This window comes from Eleginops maclovinus, chromosome 9 (genome assembly GCF_036324505.1).
Source record: "Eleginops maclovinus isolate JMC-PN-2008 ecotype Puerto Natales chromosome 9, JC_Emac_rtc_rv5, whole genome shotgun sequence".
NCBI lineage: Eukaryota > Metazoa > Chordata > Actinopteri > Perciformes > Eleginopidae > Eleginops > Eleginops maclovinus.
This window is the reverse complement of record NC_086357.1, coordinates 14,759,229-14,780,141: the sequence shown is the minus strand read 5'-3', so window position 1 is coordinate 14,780,141 and position 20,913 is coordinate 14,759,229. Positions and strand designations below refer to the sequence as shown.

General features: G+C 39.2%; 2 protein-coding genes across 7 annotated transcripts in view; both read right to left on the bottom strand.

Moving 5' to 3' along the window:
- rabgap1l (RAB GTPase activating protein 1-like) overlaps window positions 1–2,101 on the bottom strand; it is a 97,781-nt gene extending 95,680 nt beyond the window's left edge. For both annotated transcript variants that reach the window (XM_063891259.1, XM_063891260.1), the window contains exon 1: window positions 1,995–2,101. The gene's annotated coding sequence lies outside the window, so the exon portion shown is untranslated. The remainder of the gene's footprint in view (window positions 1–1,994) is intronic.
- Window positions 2,102–2,784: 683 nt separating this feature from the next.
- On the bottom strand, window positions 2,785–19,653 carry fam163ab (family with sequence similarity 163 member Ab). 5 transcript variants are annotated; one of them, XM_063891821.1, is made up of 5 exons: window positions 19,551–19,653; window positions 6,667–6,754; window positions 6,469–6,490; window positions 5,723–5,837; window positions 2,785–5,109 (listed from the first exon to the last, which is right to left on the bottom strand). In XM_063891821.1, the coding sequence occupies exons 4-5, from the start codon at window positions 5,813–5,815 to the stop codon at window positions 4,711–4,713; spliced, it is 492 nt and encodes a 163-aa protein (XP_063747891.1). In that variant the 5' UTR covers window positions 5,816–5,837; window positions 6,469–6,490; window positions 6,667–6,754; window positions 19,551–19,653; the 3' UTR covers window positions 2,785–4,710. The 5 variants fall into 5 exon arrangements, with proteins under 5 accessions (XP_063747891.1, XP_063747889.1, XP_063747888.1 ...); XM_063891819.1 differs by having other exon boundaries at window positions 19,176–19,645; XM_063891818.1 differs by lacking the exon at window positions 6,667–6,754 and having other exon boundaries at window positions 19,176–19,645.
- Window positions 19,654–20,913: the final 1,260 nt, after the last annotated feature.

Sequence of the window (20,913 nt, the reverse complement as noted above, 5' to 3'; positions counted from 1 at the left end):
AGTCCTAACGTGAATAAGATGGAGCCAGGGGATGTTTCACTGAAACCGTTCTCTCTTGCCTCCGGAACTAAAACCTGCTCTAAGGCTTATTTGTGCACACAACACAGTGGCTGCTCTCACACCTTACAACAGACTTTCCATCACTTCCTGCTAAGTCTGATGCTAAAGTTATTTGCGTTATTTTCATATTCAAATATGACGAAGACATGGTTTCGACCTCAACTATAACCTGTATTACACACAGCAGCACGACATTGTGTTCAAGTCTGTCAATACACCCCGTGATTCAGAATGTGATTTATCAATGGGTAATGGACACTTCTTTATTCCTGATATACCGGTTAGTTCTGTGACTGGTTGAGTAATGCTACTCATTATTAAAGTGCATACTTTATGACAACAAAACACTCCATCAAGACACACCACAAAAGGACACTTCAGTTTAGAGCCAATGCTGAAGCCTGGCCTTCATCTCACTAGCACCAGTGCATTCCTGTTTGTAGTAATCTACCGCCTGTCATGAAGCCCTAGTTTTCTAGTGCTCTTAATTATTACCAGTATTTCTCCGTGCCACTTTAAATAGCAGCAGTTCTTTCATATCCCAATACTTCATCGTTTTCAATCAAATATCCATCCCACTAAAGGAATGTGTAAAAATGCCCAGTCCAGTCAAACAGTCTGAATCCCAAAGTGTTATATAAAACAAAGAAAGTAGAATAACTCCATGTCTGAGGGGCTGAAAACGGTAAAGGTTTTAGTTTGAAAGATGCCTCAAAGTATTTAATTGTCATCAAACTATTTGCTAATAATTGTTGAAGTTTTATATCAGACCTGTACTTAATATTGCTAACACAAGCTCAATGTTGCCATTGAAGAAGTAACTCTACTCTTATGGGGCTAAATTGACTTCAAACAAACTGTTTAACATCCATTGCAAGGTCATAAACGCATTGATACTTTGGTTAATATCCTCCAGCCCTGCCCATAACTGAAACGGCTACTTCAGTTATCGGTTGTGAAATTTTAACTCAAGTCTCTCCTTAAATTGAACATCGATGACACAGATTGTGGTAATGATGTAATCCAAAATCAAATCTTGAAGCCTATGTTAAAACAGGGAATCAATGCTTTGGTACTATGACAACAGTTGCAGTAATGTGGGTTAGGTAAAAAAAAAAAAAATGTAAAAACTGTAGGGTATTTTTCTATTATTTTCTTAGTTGAACCATATTCTGTGTGAATCGTTCATTTCTAAAAACCTGACTTATAAATGTAGAGGTCGATTTTGTTTTTGCCAGATGAAGAGACGGTTCTTTGTTCAAAAAACACTTTGTTGTCAGAAACGTAATGAAACATAGACTTTATCTGTGTTTAAATAATTACTGCAGTAAACTGTAGTGCTGCTATCATTTGTGTCTGCAGGCCTGGATGGAGCACATCATAACCCCTCACAACATCAGCAGCCAGCTGGCTTTATATGGCAGCTTTTTATTTTTCTAAAGGACATTTAGCAGGCTAATTAAAATGGACAGTGTAGCAGTAAACCGGGCAGGCTGCAATCACAACAGCTAGCTGATACAAACTACAACCACAAGCATTAAGTAGAAAAGCAAAATTAGCTAGCGGAAAGCTACCTTATCAGTTCAGCACAGCAGTCTTTTTCCAATAACATAATGACAGCAATACCATGCGTTAGTCACAAGACGACCTGTAGACACGGGGCTATCTGCCAGCCCAGGTGAATGCAGGCTGAACAGGAAGTACCAATGTGTAACAGGCTGCGAGCTGAAGCTAAGTTTGGCTAATGCTAACTAGCTCGAAGTCCAAAACAGTCGGACCTCTATCTGGAGGAGCGAGCTCCCTCAGCAACACCCCGCCTGGCTCCGGAGGAAAAATGAAGATAAAGAAGAAGGAACACCACATTTCTCATCTCACTGAATGCTAACGGGAGACAAGAACGGACACAGGTGTTGATAAAAGAGCTGTCAACTTACTTGTTAGGAGCGTAAAGGAGTTGGCTGTTAGTAGTAGCTGTCAGAAGAGTTGAAGCGAAGATCGTATATGTTAAACAAGATGAATCACTCGGGAGTTCAGCGACACGCCTTCCGGTTTGGAATGTAATTCACGCATGCGCTGTGAGTGTGGCACGAACCTAACATATTTTTACAGGGCAATACTTTCTATGTATACATTTTGGACTTTTAACATCTCACATCTGCTTTATAATTGTATACACATTGCATTTCTTGTTTAGAATTTAATTGGAAAAATGAATAGGCTTGTATTTGACATAAAAGAGTACACATTGGTTTTGTTGAATCACATCTGTCTGTTGTTGAAACTGGATCTGACAGCTGTATGAGAGCCACACTATCAAGGCTTACACTTTACAATAAAGGATTCCTTTAGAGAAAAACCATAGGATAAATTGATGCTTTGCTCTGAAATAATTTTAGCATCTGATAGTGGTTGTTTGCCTCATGACAATCATAACCTCAATGTCAGAGTTCATGCTGTCTCCAGAGCTCCTGATTAGTTATGGTAAGGGGCTGCTTTTATAATTATTTTCTAGTCAACATTTAGCCATTCAAATACACCCATTCAACGTTATGTTTAAACTTAACATAATGTGGATGTGATATTATTTGGACATAACATGTATGTAATGTGCTTTGTAAATCATCACACAAAGAGACATTTCAAGCAGTTACAACTATTTTATAGTGAAAATGTAACACTGTCAAATATTATTGTTTCTGTATTCATCAGGTATAATATCTGTTTTAACCACATTTCTAAAAACCTTTTTATCTGTTTTTAAAGATAACTGGTTAAGTATGTAAGTAATAAAATATCTAGTTGATACAATGCCTAAATAAACACATGACAATGAATGCTTCGTGTTAGTGGAAACAAAATGGTAGTTTTATGTTTCTTTTCTCTTCAGAGATTTCAGAGGTATCAAACTTGTCAACCTTTGGTGATGAATTTTCATTTTGCCAGGCTTTAGGTTTACATTTTTTTACTGTTTAAGTCAATCCAGAGAAAATATCTAAAAATAATTTTGAGATAGTGTATTGTAATGGCACTGCAGTTGGCTTTTATTTAATCTTATTGAATGAAAAGGTAAGAAAATCAAATAAAAAAGCTTCAGATCAATGTATTCCAATAATGTCATATGCACTTTCGTGTATTGCTAGAATGGCAACACTAGGCCTCTCTGGAAATCTTGTAAAATGACCCAGCATAACATGACCCAACATAACACTACACAAGTCCTCAATGGTTCTTGCTTTGCCTATTTAGCCTCACTTATCTTGTTACACATTGAGATATAAATACAAAAATCACAGGAAATATTTATATATAATGTTTTGTCTGACAAGTAATGCTGGGTGAGTGTAATGTAGAAAATGAGCACTGTGCAACAGTTTAAATCACATAAATGTGTATTCTGACTTCTTACAATATGAAAAAAAACCATAAAAATAAATTACATGATTATTTGCATTTCAAAGACTCAACATGAGAGTAGTACTGGAGTACATAAGGAGTGAGTAGACAAAATAGCACAAACTAGTTAATCACACACCCTCATTCAAAATACATCATGTTCGAATTCCAGGGGTTCATGATTTTTCTTCAAGAACACAATGGGATCAAAAGATGCGTTCATTGCTTTCTGGTTAATATTTACAAATTAAACTTTTTGCATCACTGTCACAAGAGAAATTTACTCAGTTCATTTCAAGCTTGCCACCGTTGCGTTCAAGGGCTCAGGCATTCTTGTTCGTTCAAAGGTTCACACCTTTTGGGAGAAAGTGGGGATTCAGCGGAGATCTGGCAACCCAACACAACCACTGTATCCATGTTCCAGTTTTTTGCTTGAATGTATATGTACATGTGCAGCATTGTCATCTTTGTCAGTGTCCACCATGCTTCCAACATTCTTCTAATTGAGTTGCTTGATGAGAAAAAAAGAAGCTAAAAGGTGATGACTGGAGATGAAGAGCTGCAGTAGTTTGCCAAACAGCTTGCATAGGGAATGCTCCAGTCGCCCGTCCTCTATAACCTTCTCCTTTAACTCAAGCATGCGTCCAGGTATCCATTAAACTGCAGAGGGGATGACTTTTCCTTCTTGTAACTTTTCCAAATGTATTTCAGTCTCCAAATGTATTTCAGTCTCCATTTTGCTTATCATGACAAAATTGCTTTATATTTACTACATATTTCATCATACTACATATTTGTCATTTGGCAGTCATAAGGAAGATGTGTAGCTTAAATTATCTAAGATAGCCCTCAGTCATTAAAGACAGTAACAGTCAACCGACAGATTACAAATGTACAACTAGACCCTTTATGTGGGAGCATAAAGAGACATGTTCTCATAAGAAACCTACAGTTTGATCTACAATCAATTACATAATTACTATCATAGTGAAAACTTAAAATGAAAGGAAACAAAGTTAGGAACTAGGTTTGAAAGTGATCCTTCTTTGTCACACATTTTAGTCTTCAGCAGTTGACTTTAACAATCCTCTTAAATCCCCCAAATCCCTAAATAAATGTGAAAACTTCCACAAACAGTGGGCCTTTATCAAATAAATCCATTTGATTGTGGTCTTATTGGAAGAGGTGTTGGAGTTTGTGTAAGTGAAAATAAGGGTTTGTTTGTGGATATGGGTGTGATTTCCTTTTTTAGAGTGGTCACACCTCAGTGCTGATGGCTCGGGTGTTGGTGTAGAAATCGGGGGGTCTGCCTCGCTGGGTCTCCCTCAGCAGGGAGCCTCGGATGGTGGGCAGCGGCATCGCCAGAGCCTGGTTCTCATAGTGTGTGGGCATGTAGGTGATGCGCTCGCCCCCGTTGCGCATCTCGTCAGTGGTACGAATGTAGAAGGGCGAGTCATAGGGAGAGCAGGTGGGGCAGTAGCTGCGTGGCCCACCTGTGGGTTTGGTGGGGTCGGAGGATCGGGGAGGGTCTGGTGGGGACATGGACAGCGGGGTGATGATGGACCCGTCCAGGCCGGAAACACTGCAGGCGTTGCAGGCAAAGTGTTGCTGAGAAATGGATCCGCTGTCAGACCCATTTTTCTTACAGCAGTAGTACTACAGAGGGGAGAAGTCCATCACAGTCAAACAGCAAAACGAACTGCACTGCAGTTTACCAGTCTACAATACTGAGGTTTTTATTAAGTGCCATATCAGTTCCTTGAAACAACTAAAAATCTGAAAGTACACTGAAATAATTCCCAATAATAGATGAAATCTACATGCTTTAAGAATGTGTTTCTTGATAACCAAAGTGTTATTTTTGTATTGTCCTTTTAAAATGACTGGTCCACCATTTATACAATGTTCCTAAAACACAAACAACTACAATGCAAAGACTGTAGTTTGTTGAAACAAAAGTAAGTAAATGTATCAAGGTGGGATTTATGTTTTGGTTTACTAAGCTGATGCTTAAGTAATAATGATTAAAATATGTGAAGAACTGTGAACTACAAAATCTTACTGAATATTCAGAACACAATTTTCATTAACTAAAATAACACAAATAACTAACATTTCTTGCTGCCAGTAATGTATGATTATTTGATGAGCATTTGCAAGTTATAATTTATAATATGTATTGTCTCCTATAAGGTGATATGATAATACAAAGTGGCAGAATGATTAATACTGAAGTGGAATTTGAACATCTTTCAACACAAACTTTTACCTGCAGTCTACAGTAACAGAGCACAGCTATGATACACAGAAGTATCACTGTGGCCAGTATTCCTCCGGTTATGACAACAGTTCCAGCTGTCATCCGACCAGCTCTCCATCAAACTCTGACACAGGCACAGGAAGTGACATCATTAACAAAGAGACTCCAGCTACAACAGCAACTATGACTTTCAATCCAATCATGCAAAGGTCAGCATCACAGTACACACAGACGCAATGTGCTGGAATATATTTTCTATGTAAGAACGTTAATAGAACAAATTCAAAAGGTCATTCTATAATTACGTGGAGTGAATTATGTGAAGAATAAAAGTCTCTTTGATACAAGCATGCATTACGGCAGGTAATACAGCAGACCACTTTTCTACCTGGAAAAAGTTGGCCTGAATCATAAAGAAAACTAAATGCATATATAGACAATTGTAAACCTAATTTACTTTTTATACCCTTCATTGGTTTGATTGTTGTGTGAGCCGAATCATGGAAAAACTACGGACAACATGTTCATAAAACTTGGTTGAAGTGGGTAGCACGATTCGAGGAGGAGATCATTACATTTAGAATCTGATCCTGGCAACTGGGCGGATTCATAATCTTTTTTTACTTTTTCTATGGTTAATATAATCAAACTGCAAGTCAAATTTTTAACACACAATTCACATATAAAACATAAATTTACCATGAGGCATAAATGTTACAGAATACACCACTGTTATTATTTGTTGTCATACTCACGTTCAGCAAAGTTGCTTAACACCTGAGGAGAGAAAAGTGTGGTTAATTTGACTTTAATAATAATAATAACAGATGGCCAGACAGACAGACAGACAGACAGACAGACAGACAGACAGACAGACAGACAGACAGACAGACAGACAGACAGACAGACAGACAGACAGACAGACAGACAGACAGACAGACAGACAGACTTACATCAGAAGAGTGTTTAAAGGTTGTACGGGTAAAGAGAAGTCACATTAGAGGTCAAAGATGAAGGGACTGCCACACTGTATGAACATATCTGAGGAGAGAGGAATTGGAAAAAATAGTATTGTATAAAAGTATGAGTTTCAGTGAAGAAGCTTTACACATATTTTCCACAAGGTGGCACAGCAAGAACAGACAAAAATGTCTCAGAAATACACAGCAAAACAGTACTCCCACTACATACAGTTATGCCTTTGAAGGTTTAGGAAAATTGCCATTTGTCCTCCTTGTACCAACCATTCTTTATTTCTCCAAAGTCAGCGAAAATGTAAAAGACCATATCACATCACACACAAACTGAGATGTGTTAGACATCTCAAACCCATGTACAGTATGTATGTGATAGTGTTAAGAAAAGCTAAACGAGTTTCTTTGTTAAAAACACACAAATGTTGACAGTCTCTCCACTGAGGAGAAGAAAAGGAGGCATTGCTGCCTCCAGAAGCTGGGGTCTGAACCCCTACTCTGGCAACAAGGACATAAACCATGTTTCTGTCAGAAAGTACACTTGCCTTCAATTATTCGTAGGGACCAAAGGGGATGGCAGCTGACAGATTTCTCTTAACATCATTCATCATAACTCTCTCCAGACCGTGCAACCTGAAACTCGGTATACCAAACTATTTTTCATAATTAATGCCAGCGAGCTGAACTGTACTCCAAATGGAAATGAAGTCACTGCTGGCACCACCACATCCCTAACTCAGACCCAAAATAACAGATCTGTTTTCCTTCCTGTTTACATGTCGCTCTGCAAGCTCTTTCAGGCAAAGTTGGTGGTTAGATCAATTTGAGTTCACTTCATTTGACAAACTACAGAGAGAAATGAGATATCTTCATCAGTACACACTCACACAGTGTGACGCTGAGTGCAGGCAAAAAAAGCTGGATCAGACACTACTGGGTCCAGATTACAGTGGTCTTCAATCCCCAATACTGCCTGAAGAGACTGATAAGTCTCTCTCACACAAATACAAAACTCAACCAGGCAAACATGTACTCATGCATCACCACATGAATCAGTACATCCTAATAAGTATGTTTGAACAACAAGTCAATTGAAAGTGCTTTACATAAAACATTGGAAGCATCAACACATGCAAAAATAACCCGTTATAAAATGACAAAGTACTGAATACATGTTATTAAAGATAACCGCTCACGTCTTGAAGTATTCACATATTTAAGGGGACTTTTGATCCAGTTTCTAGTCATTTATGGGCTCCTTTAGGCTATAGATTCAGCTAACGAAGTTGCAAGCATATGAAAACAAGTTGTGTGTCAGGTGAGAATTGAACCCTATGGATGATCAAATGCTAACAGAGTGTAGAGTGTCACTGCGTTGGAGCTGAAGTGCATAATACTCAGCATTTTATGTTTGGACAAGTTGTTGTCTCAGCTTTAACATGAAACATTTTAGCTTCAGGCAGAGAACACATTTTTCAATCTCACCATGTTCAATGTTCAAATTACATCACTGACACCTGTCAGTCATCTCAGTTGGCTTACAGTATGTGTACCCTGAGGCTGTAAGTGATGCTGATGTTTGTAAATCTTCTATCTACTATTACATTTTGTGACACTATACTCACGCATGGTGTGTTTGATTTTGGTACGAGGCTGTATGTGTTGTTAATTTGATAGACAGTTGAAAAAATACATGTTTTGATTGGTTGCCAATCTTGACAAGACCCCAGAGGACCCAATTAGAATAAAATGAGTTCTGAACTACTTTGGTTTGGTTCTGGTCTGAATCAATGTGTGAAGTTAACTAATTGAAGAGCTAGCCCTAACTCAAGGAGAGTGCAAGAGATGTCAGGGATCAGGGTTTTTTTTCTTGTGGTTGGTCAGCAAGACATTCAGTTTAGGTTGTGGCCTGTTATTGTTTGATGGTGAATTATGTAATGAAATGATACAATCCAGTACACTGTTGATTTTTGTAAAGCTTTAAAGCTTTTACATCTACAATCACAATTATTTTTTTTATATTTTATTTTTATTTAATTGTTGGCACTCCATTGTTTCTTATTTCTTCCAAAGTTTTCTGGTTTGTAGGCAAAAAAACCTTCATGTTGTAAAACTGCAGGTTTCCCATATGCTGTATTTGGCAAATCAGAGTAATGGGAATATCTCCCCCGTTCTCTCTGATGGAGTGTTCCCTCTGGACTCTTGGCCATCAGTCTTCAGGAGCAGCTGAAGGACCTTGACTGCCCTGGAGGATTTTTACAAGATTGATTCTTTGGATCTTAAATTGCTCAGACCAGCAGTCAGCCAGTGTCAGTCTCTCCTCTCCAAAACATACCACAAACACATTCCATGCTTGCCCACAAACGCCACAGGTTCCATCCCAACAATGTTTGTTTCTGCATGACAAAGTAGGCTATGTTTGAGAAAGACACCAATCTGCTCAATCATTGATTAAATGTAAGCAGAAATGTGAGAAAAATTGTTTTGCAGTAGTATACTTTAACTGGACAGACAACCCAGCATAGTATGTATGTTACCCAGTTGCCAGAAATGTTCAGATAGATGTTAGACATTAACTGTATTGGCAACACACTTTATACACAGACTTGTCCGACCAAAGTGACAGAAATTGTGGGTTGCTTTTTCAATGAAAAATTCACTTGAGTTCCAAAAAATGTGGATAAGGTAAATGGAGGGCTGAGAATTTTTCCTTCCATCAATGTCAATCCAAGCCCTGAACTCAGAGCAGTGCTTGAGAATATGTTCCTTTAGATTTATTACCTTCTAAGTTAAATAATTTAGATTCTCTGACAAATTCAGGTGTTTACCCCAGCAGCAGCTCAGATCCAGAGCCAATCTATGTAGGCAATAATACAAATTAAAAAAACACAAAATGTCATCACATGTTATTCGGGAAAAACCTCCATTTTGTCATCTAAACTCAACAGCTCTATAGCTGCTGTTGTGAGCGGAGAGAAAACAAGTCGCACATCCAAACGGGATTCATGGTCACAGTTGAAATGTAATTTGTCTAATCCTGTTATCTGGCGTTCCAAAGGATTTCCTCTATCTGTTTCCTCTCTCCAACGTCTCTGTTGCAGCCCGGCGTGGGCGTCTGTGTGTGTGTGTGTGTGTGTGTGTGTGTGTGTGTGTGTGTGTGTGTGTGTGTGTGTGTGTGTGTGTGTGTGTGTGTGTGTGTGTGTGTGTGTGTGTGTGTGTTTGCATGTGAGTGTGCATGTGAGTGTGCATGTGTGTTGGTCCACATGCGTAGGTGTGAAGTAAGCACAGTTTAAGTTAAGACAGTTAAGACATTGTGGTATTTCTTTTTCATGAAGATTATTCACTTTTAAAGTAGAATTAACAGTAAAGTGTCAAGACAAAAATCCATAATCTGTTAAGGGCTCCAATGGGAAACTTCACAGTCGCAAAATTAAATCACAGGATGAATGTTTGGTTCAGTTTTATATATTATTGTAAGGGGAACACAGCAGATTAAAAAAGCTCACTCAACCACTTTTATCTGTGAAATGACATGAAATGTTATTTGAAAGGAACATTAGCTGAACTTCTCCTCTGTAAAGTTGTGAGCACTGTCCTTGGTGCTGAAGTGCTGTTACTGGAAGCACAACCAGTCCTACTGTGGCTATGCCGTTTTGTCCATGCTGTGAACCCTGGAAATCTATTAAATGATTAGGCAGGGTGGATTGAGCTGTATGGCAGGTAAGTATATGGACTATTGCGTTGATTTTGCAACAAATCTGTTTATGTTATGTCCGCGACAAAGCGGGTAGTGGTTTGTCCCTGACATGTTACTGTTTTCATTTACAACAAAGTCACTTTAGTCTGTCAAAAATACTAAAGATAAAAAAGCTTTAAAAAAATCACGAACTATAACAATTTTCAAACTGCATGTTTTGATGTAATAACGCTTCAGTAATAACTACATTAACTTCCAGAATGCTAACACTTTCATGTGACCTTGACAGCCTTCTTCATGTACTGAGGGACCTATAGGAGCTCAACCAGCCGTTATCACATCTTCACTCTTGAGCTGTTGCAGCAGTTACGGCCCAGTAGTCAGAGATTGATGACACTGAACATTTTAGTTCAATTACTTGATTTTGTTCGAGGTCATTTGGGGCGAAGAATGCAATGAATGTGAAGAAACACTCCCTAGAATGATCCTCTTGGCCCTATAAAAGCACATGATCAATACAGGTGGTAAAACGCCTTTGTCCATGTGAAGATGGAGGGAGATAGGAGTGGAAAAAAGAGAGTTGGAACATAGTTTCAGTTTTTTTCTCCGTCCAATCTGGAACATGTTCTGATGCCGTATAGGCTGCTGGCAGATTTATGACTGGTGTACTTTGTGCAGCTCTGCAGGCTACAGTGTACTGAGCCTGCCAGCTCCTGATTCAGCCTTTCTACACTTGCTGTGACTCAAGATGTGGTGAATACCTCCATTCACATGGCAAGCAAAAGATTCATTAATCACGGTCCATCTCTAATTTCATACACGTCAAATTAAACTTCCTGCATTTCCATATAGGCCTATCACCAGATTCCAAGGCCAGTAGGCTGGCTATGGGCCCAGCGGAAATCTGCCACTGCTGTCACAACCACAGCTACTGCTGCTGCAGATTCTACTAATAGTGTGACTAAAAATGAAACTTTTATGATCAGAACTAAAGCAATAAAGTGTATTTCTGACAAATGCTTCCACTTTTCAAACTTTAAATTATCTTTCGTGCTTAATGTTTATATATCCTTTCTTTTTCCTTATTAATAAAGGCTTCCGGTTTCTTTTTACAGTATATTTGTTTAAGAATCCCTGCAAATATTTCAATTTGTATTTGCATTAAACATGCTCTAACAATATGATTTTTATTTGGCTAAATTGTGTTTGACCCCATCAAATGTTCTCTTATGTTGATGTGTATTATTTTCAAGTGGCACTAGAAACATTTCTGGTGGACTGCAGAAAGTAGCTATGCAATTACTTCTGCTTAACATATACATGGCTGCCTATCAGCAGAATGCATGGCTGTTGATAACAGATCAGGGTCACATAATTCCTGTGACATAAAATGCATATAAAACTGTTTAAAATGGTCTTAAAATCCATCAGCTGAAGTAATATCAGTGACAAAGCTTCTGGTGAAAGTCTAGGAATAAAACCCCTTTTATAATACAGCAAAAGAGTGCCTTTAAGCAAGGCATTGTACTTGTGTTACTGCGGCTTGTAGCTGGAGCTCCCAGGTCAGTGGACTTAATGGATGATTTATATAAATATAAAGCAAGGTGGTGTTGGAAACGAGCATAGAGCTCAGCCCATTTCCCCATGATAAACATCCCCAAACACATTTAGATATTAAACAGATGCAGACACGGCAGCCTGCAGCAATGCTCAGCAAACATGAAAGAAAGGTAAAGCTATTCTAGTGTTTCTCATATCTGAGTGTTGGTTTTGTTGAGACAATACTCTACATGTACCTGATATTGAGAGATTTTTACTCAACAGGCAATACATTATATTAGGAAATGTTTCTGCTGATATGTGTTTAATCTGTTTTGAACATCCCATTTGTCCTTAATCAAAGAGGGTTAAAAACATTTCAAGAGCCACCGCTATTGTACACAACCCTTTGAAAAGAAGAGAAGCACAGAGCAGTAACACAATGTGAGAAGGGACTGCAGATACCATAGTTTAGGTCAACTAAATTGTGTTAAATGCAAACACAATTGCCACTTACAGTAGTATCAACATCAAGAAAAATAATATAATGAGGTCTGAGATCAAACCAACAGAGTCATAAAAGTAACCCTTAAAAAAGATATTTCTTAGTGACATTTCTCTCATCACTATTTAATGGGTAGACAATCAATCATAAATCCACTCATTGCCATCTCTATACCCAGTGGGTGTCATTCCCAGCATCCTTTAGGTACAAGGCAATGTCTGAATATGCACACAGACATACAATCACAACCACAGCTTATTAAAGAGTAATTTTAAACCCTCTGGATATCTGGCCTTTGCTGTCCCCAGTGGTTTACCTTCTCACCTTCCATCAGTGGTGGTGATCTTGCCTGATATCACACAGAATTGCAAACTCCTTACCCTTCGTTTTCCTCTTTTGCTTCAATGCTTCCATTCTAACCAATTTCTGTGAGGGGGAATTTCATTTTCTATGACCAATTACTCACTAGAGACCAAAGTATGTCCCTGATTCTAACAGCATTTTAAATAAACACTGATTTGTAGCCATACCAACATACTGCTTTGATGGTTGGTTTTAAGAGTGGAATGAGTAAAAAAATTAAAAAACACAACATGGATGCAGACAGCTTTGACCGGACAAATTCAAAGGTCTGGACCAAGGCAAGTGATGTCAAGGTGTACCGTAAGATTCTGTGACATCACTGTTGGGTCTGGTTTTAAGTGCAACAGGGCAGATTTATCTAAACTCATGCACGTCCACTGCATGTTACGTCATGGCTTCAGCAAATTTGTGAATTGTACTTTTTTGAGTCCAAGTTCGGTTGAAGCGAGGTGAGCCAATAAATAAAGCTGAAGTTTAAACACTGCAGATCACTGATTACACAGGCACTCAGTTTAGTTCCCGAGCAAATGCCCAGTTATCACAGTGGCGGCCTAAAAGGAAGGGGTATAATATACAGAAGAAAACAAATATATAATATCTGGTACTTAAAGTGAGTCATTTTACAGAGACTCAAACAGAGCTGTGCCATGCAGCAGAGACATTCACATCGACTGCCTCTGGCTTTGTGGGGACAGTTTTAACCACTGAGCCACTGACTCACTGGCACTTCAAACTGGAAGGCTCAAATTGATTTTCCAGTTAATTTATGTCCAGTTCAGAGAGATTCACATTGAAGAAATTGAGCAGGGAAAAGGACTTGACGGAGAACATGCATGCAGCTCCGCGCCTGCCTGCTTTACGAGTCTTGCAGAGGTGTCATTATGGCTGCTCAGCTCCTCCTCTGCTGTGCTGTGATATGCCAGCTTCTCTTTCACACTTGGCAGCAGAGCAGCATCATTGAACGCACACCCAGTATACTGTAGGGCAGCGGACAGCCGGGGACGCTGTAATTACTGTTCCTCCATTCTGCTGGTCAGCACGGCAGTCTCATAAAAGGAAATGAAATGGTCCAGCTTCTATCTATGGGGGAGTAATGTACCAGGAATATTACATTAGCATACATTAACATGGACATTTTATCTGTGACAGTTAATAAAGTGAGGGAGCACAGCCACAGATGATAGGGTTGGCAGGATGAAGGCAGGGCTGCTGAGGTGCCTTGATCAGGAGCAAAAGTAAACGTAAGGGTTTGATGAGATATCACTTTTCTGTAGATTTTTTTTTCATAAGAAATTAAACGACCAAACTTAGAATTAGCCATTTTTCATTTTGGGCCACTTTACTCTACTGGCAGTAAAAGTTCACAGCTCATTTCTACCTAAATATATATTACTAAAGGTTGTTAACTTTAAAGCACTATACGAGGTAAATGCCACCTAACTAAGTCTCATATAACAATATATATGATATCAATATATTACTCAGCACTATGTCAAATATGATGTTGTAATAAAACATGGCCCCCTAGAACAGTCGATCTGCCGATTGTAAAACTGTCACCAGTCAAGTCTTCATCATTTTTCAAGCCTTTCCCACTCCTGTCAAAATGGATGAATTAGAACTAAACCAGCATGAGCACCACTTCCTTTGCTGTAAGCCGTGCATTAAAAGAGAAGGTGTGAATTTGAGAGTGTTGCTCAAGGCCATTTCAACAGTTGGCTGTGCAAAAAACACTGAACCCATGACCTTCACCTCACCGGACTGTAACTGTAGATGCTAACAGCCGGGCAGACACACAGAAGGAGAAATGCTTTCAGGAAAAACATTGACTCAGGTCTCCTCTCATCCCCCTGCATTAGTTAGCACTTGAATGGGATTTCATATCTGTTACTATATAAACAACCACTTTATCAAAAATATGCATCTGTAAAATTCAGAAGGTTATTCAACAAATCAAACAGAGGGGTTTGAAGACACACGCACCATAAAATAGTTGTCATTAAGCATCCTTAAAACTAATTTTTCTGAAAAATCTATTACCTTGTACGTGGTATGTCTCCATTATTTGACAAAAACAAAGAAAAAGAAAATTATGACGATTACACAACAATTAATAATGCCACATGAAATGTATATACTTTTGGTTATAAAGACATGATAAATGAAAGAGAGAAAGACAACTGATACAAGGGGCAAACGGTGAATGACTGCGATCATATAACGAAACGTAATAACTTCCATTTGAAAGTGTTGATGTCAGCACTAAGAAGTGTGATATGTTTTATTCAGACTGAATATATATTTCAGCACATTTTTCTTCCATTTTCACTTCAGGTCACAGGAATATTATCTGGGTCTTGTAACCTAATACTTTTTTCGTTCTTAATATTCATTGCATGTGCATGTTTGTGAGCTACGGACTGTATTGCAGCTCACTGGGTAAGGAAAAACTGCGTTATGCAAGTGTAAATGTTTGATTAAAGCTTCAAGCAATGCTTGGATAAGAAGACTGCTATAGAAAATGGGAATCATTTCTAAAGAAATTACTAACTTTTTGCTTGTTGATAATAATGATAAAGGGATGAACATTTAAACTCTTTAAATGCAAAGGAAGGTTTTATGCCTTTAACAAGAACACATATATTCACATTTCCAAATTTCGTTGTGGCACATAACCTTCTTATCAATTTCTATTATAGTCAGTCTGGTTTGACAAAACACAACATTTTTTGTATGGAAAGTGTTTCTGCACGTCAACTTCCATTTGTGTCTTTGTAAGAACACGGAGGTTTGTATTTGTCTTTGTGCATGTCTCACGTGTATCTATGTCAGAGGGCATCATTTTAATGTGTGTGCACGCTTTTGTATGTCAGTCTGATTAAGTCAGGAACTGTGTCTCTATAAGTGTGCATGTCTGTATGTGTGTGTTTTTGATGAGTCACCACAGATACAGCAGCCAGCAGCAGTAGAGCAACGTTAGCAGATAACAGCATTTCTGTTCCAGAGGCCTGCGGCTCTGCCAACAAGCCTTCCTCTCGCTGGCCTCATCCTCACCCAGCTTGGCTTCGTCCACATCTGCACGCCACACATCACCTCTCATTACGCAACAGCCAGAGTCACAAACCTAAGCAACTGAAAAACAAATAATACCTGCTCAGGCTTACCTGATGCTGGCGAGGGCTGAAGTTGCAAGGCTTAATGTTGATTACCCTGGATCTAACAACAAATCCTTTCTCCAGTCGAGATAAACCATAAGGTTTAATGTCTAGTAGGATTCTCACAGTATTACATCCTGTTATAGCGAGATACCCACCTCAAAAAATATTAAGGTTATGCATTGTTATCCTTCTTATTATTATTCTATCATTTACAAAGACTCTTAAAGGAATACGAACAGATCCTTATAGAAAAAAATACAAACGTGATAAATAAATAAAGCATTTATCCTTATGTCAAATGAAAAGAAGCATCAGTTGTGAGATTTTGAAATAATTCCTAGGATAATGAACGTATTGTAGGTGCACATCAACGCAACCGGACACACACACACTGTTTCAAATACGTATAATTAAGCAAATGTACACAGTATGAGAACCGTCAACTTTGATACGGCGATTCTAACTTTAAGTACATTAGAGTTTAAAGCTGCATCAACAGCCACACAGACCTACATATTCTTATTATGTTATTCATATGGCAATCTGTGTTTAACAAATCCATGGGTGAAAGTGGCTGATAAGTTATCTTCCTCTCCCAGACACCATACTGTACATCATGACTGAAGTCTGTTCTTCAACTGAAGCTGGTTGATCATGGTAGATCTTGAGAAAAGCTGACTGGCGCTTAAAACAGAAGGTGGAGTTAAGTTTCTTGTCCTGCTAAGTCTGAAGTGCTGTTTGGACACAGCTTGTTTCACCTTTTAAGAGTGACTATAGTAGAGCAAACTACAAGAAATACCGATCTGGCAGCCAGGAAAACCTTCAGGGCTTCTCAATAATTCACACAGACTCTCTCTTAGCCCCCCCCCCCCTGCCCACCATTACCCCACACACACACACACACACACACACACACACACACACACAGTCCCAGAAAAAAAACATCCAGTGTAGTGTCAGCAGAAGGAAGAAACATGGCGTTACAAACAAAGGTAGGCTGAGTACACTGCCTCCAGAAAGTCTCACAGACAGTAAGGGAAGTGAAATGTGTTAGTCTACCACAATAACAGTGCCCCTACTTTGATTTAAACAGTTGAATTCCTTAGTGCTGATTTCTGTTATAATGCTGAGACTTTCTTTACACTACAGTATTTTTTTTTCGTCACAAACATTGCCCAGTAAGCTTCAGATGTTCTTGCAAATCTTATGTGGACATGATGCAAGACTATGAATCAAGCTCAACAGAAACATTAAACCATATCTGCTTGAACTAAGATTACTTTCACCAGCCAGCCTCGCTCTTCAATTTGAGGTCCTTTCATGTATTTTTTAGATCCTGACTATGAATTAGACATTTCAAAATGTTGGAGGAATATTTATCCATACATTTTTTAAATACAGTTGGTTGTATGAGGCCACAACTCAAGGTCTGCATAAGGACAGAGATAATACAAGGCTTTTATAACATACAACATGCACAGGCTGGTAAAGAGCATATTGCTGCCTATGGCCATAATCACACCTGAGAGTGTATTTGTCCAAGAGGTTTTTGAAACTGTCTCTAATCAAGGTCACAAGGTCAGCTTTAACTGACGTTGAAACGTAAAATTCATGAGCCATGAGGATTTGTCCGAGTTAAGGCAGCCTGGGTTAACTGATTGTTAAATTAACTGAGGTTAATCAAATATTTAGCTTGCCAGCCAGAGAGGCTATTAGAGAACAACTTCACACCAGTGGACTAAATGCTGCTAGCATCTAGCTATCTACGTTTAGTGTTTTGAACTGTTGGCACAGCACACCATTATACAACCTGTGTATTAAATACATTTTGTCTGTTGCTGCTGTGTTAGCTGTGACAGGCCCTGACTGCAGACTCCTCTGGGAAATCAGCCCTCTTCCTGTTGTAACACAGCCACTGGAGGTGGAGGAATTAAGAAGTGTGTGTGTGTGTGTGTGTGTGTGTGTGTGTGTGTGTGTGTGTGTGTGTGTGTGTGTGTGTGTGTGTGTGTGTGTGTGTGTGTGTGTGTGTGAGAGAGAAGACAGCAGGATATAGAGAGGCTGCTCTAACGTTATTTAGTCAAGCTGTATTTTTCCGTAGCTTCCTCTGTGAGAAATGGGTCAGAGAATCACGGCACCTGCTGCTGGCTGTTGATGTGGAAGATCAATACTTCTTCACATATTTATACTTAAGCTGCTGTGTGCACGGTGTGAAGGAAGATTGAACTTGGCAAGGTTTTGTTATAAGTTAAATATAAACATATTTGAGGCTGTCACATACAGATTCAAGTGCATGGGCCATTGCAAACCCTGAGGGTTTAAACATGTTTAATATCAAAGCAAAAAAGATAAAACTCAAGATAAGAAATGTGTGTTCTCCCTTTTATCTATTGCATGATGCTAACTGTATTTGTTTAAAGAAAACCTGCTTATTTACAACAAAAAAACAATTAACCACGTGTCTAATTCAAACAGTAACAGTCAAATGATATGTTATATCATATTTTTTAATGCGGCTTTTGATTTGTAGTTTACAAAGTATAAACTTGTTAATTCTGAGTTTTATAGCTAAATGAAACAACTTGTAGATGTTTCTGACTGGTTGGTTATATTCCAATTATTGATAATTGGTCATCATTTACAAATATCTTAAACAAGCAGGCAATTATTAGATATTGCATGTGAAATACAATGAAGCACTTAAAACTGAACTATTTTTCAGTAGCATTTGAGCTCTTGCTGTGTGGGTGCTTTGCTCAACAAAAACAAATGGAATATCATTTAAAGACAGGTGACCAAAGTGGGTATTGGGCCCTTAGCTACGGCAGCCTCTACTGTACCTTATTTTTGTTTGAAGCAACCTTTTTAAGCCAGCAGCAGCAGGCCCCCACACCAGACTGAACCATAGTGAAAGAAGATCACAGCAGCAGGAAAATGGCAAAACCCCAAGACTTCAGCAGCTCCTGCTGAGCTGCTCCACTGTCCCTTCCTCTCCACTGGCAGCCTTAAAGGCACATTTCACTTTGAATTTAAAAGAGGAATTCAATTGAAGTAACACATCTCTATGCCAGTCAATTTGAACCTTTACATTTGCAACTGAGAGGGACTCCTTCAAACCAGGGTCCGGTTCAGAGAAGTATGTGCCACCTCTGACATTCAAAACCGGAGCCAATCCGTCACATGTAACAAACATAAACCCCCATCTCCTATTTTTCATCATTGCACATACCTGATCTGGTTACATGTTCCGTTTGTTAAACTCAGGCTAATCCTGTGGAGTTTAACCGTGTAAAGTCAGCAGCATCCTTATCGCAGCAGGAGGAGAGCAGAGAAGCGCTGTGCACGGGACTGCGGCGGAGGAACTTCTCCAAGGATGAGCCGGAGTCCTGAGCGCACAACGCCGCTAGGATATCCTAACAATCCCGCGGTGGGACCAGCAGACTAAAGGTCAGAGGGACGGCTGCAGACACAGCAGAAACCAGCAGACACCAACACACGGAGCACAGTTACGGCACGCCACCGGAGCAATAAAACACTTAAGGACGAGGACAACACTTCAGGAAAAGCGCTTTTTACGCGCATGTAACCTATAATACGCATTAACCTTCACACACAGCAGCGGTCCTTTCGAGACTCCGAGAGGGCAAACAACCATCAGGTAGCTTTGAATCGCTGAAATTCAAACGCACACATCCAACAAGTGAGAGGCGAGGAGACGAAATGACGGAGTCCGCTGCTGGGCGGACTGGGAGGAGGCGGTGGCAAGAGAGGAGCCGCCCCGCATCACACTACCTCCCTGGCAATGGACCTGATATGGTACAGGATACTACAAACACATGTGTGGAAACATAAGGTTATTATTATTATTATCTTAAAATGGAAAAAGGGTTTTAGAAAGGTCTCACGTTTGGCACTTGAAGTTCCACTTTACTACAGCACAGTATCTGGCAGAATATTACCAGCTTATATGAGACCACAAGAACAACATGTACACAACACAATACCGTATGATCTTCGAGTATTGTTGGATTATTTACATTACTTAATACTATATTAGATAAATATATAATATACAATAAGTAACCTGAATATGAGTCGCCATAGGGACAACAAAGTGATTGCAGATCAAGGTGTTTAAAAGTAATAAAGGGTGAGTATACATTCACCTACATATGTTCCTAAAAGGATAATAACCTGAATATTATAATTATGGTGTTCAGGATGTTCCCGTTAGAAAAGGATGCTGGGTAATGTGATTATGCCTTGCACACAGTAAATAAAAATGCTACAGTAAACCCCCCAAACCCAGACCACTGGGCTAGAGTAATTGATTTGCCCTCAATCACTGGTCCCTTAATCTACTTACTGTTGCAACCAAGTCAAGGCAAATATCGACAGAGAGGGAAGGCCTAGCGTGCCAGACAGGTCTGTGCAGCACCACAAAAGTGAGACACATAGACTCGTAGTACAGAAACACGACCAACCGGGAAAAGTATAGGTTGTAGAAAGTCAGGGGATTTGGTTTGGGTTTTAAACAATATTTTAAAATGAAATATATAAAAGGATTCAGCAGTCAGGTCAGATAGGCAATACACAGCACAGAGAAAAGACTTCATCTTTTGGGGATCGTGAAATTAGCAAAGTAGAGTGGATTTTATTTAACTCTCAGTTGACTAACAGTACGATTGAAATCAGAGTGAGGCAAAACGCTGAACAACCCGTTACCATGACAAAACAACACGTTAAATTACAACCCACAATGTCACATTATGGTGACAAAACACCCTGTTACCACGACAACACACCTCCACACACCATGCTAACACACATATTACCATGACAATACATAGCACACCCATTTACCATGACAACACCAAGTTACCTTGACAACACAGTGTCACGTTACCACGAAAACACAGAGCCACCTTGCCATGACAACACACAGCCTACCCGTTACCATGACAATA

Excerpts from the sequence above, each read along its gene's own strand:
- fam163ab (XM_063891821.1), bottom strand. The coding sequence starts at position 5,815 with ATGACAGCTGGAACTGTTGTCATAACCGGAGGAATACTGGCCACAGTG. Across the intron at positions 5,110-5,722 it reads TCTGTTACTGTAGACTGCAG|TACTACTGCTGTAAGAAAAA; the intron begins GTAAAAGTTTGT and ends TCCCCTCTGTAG.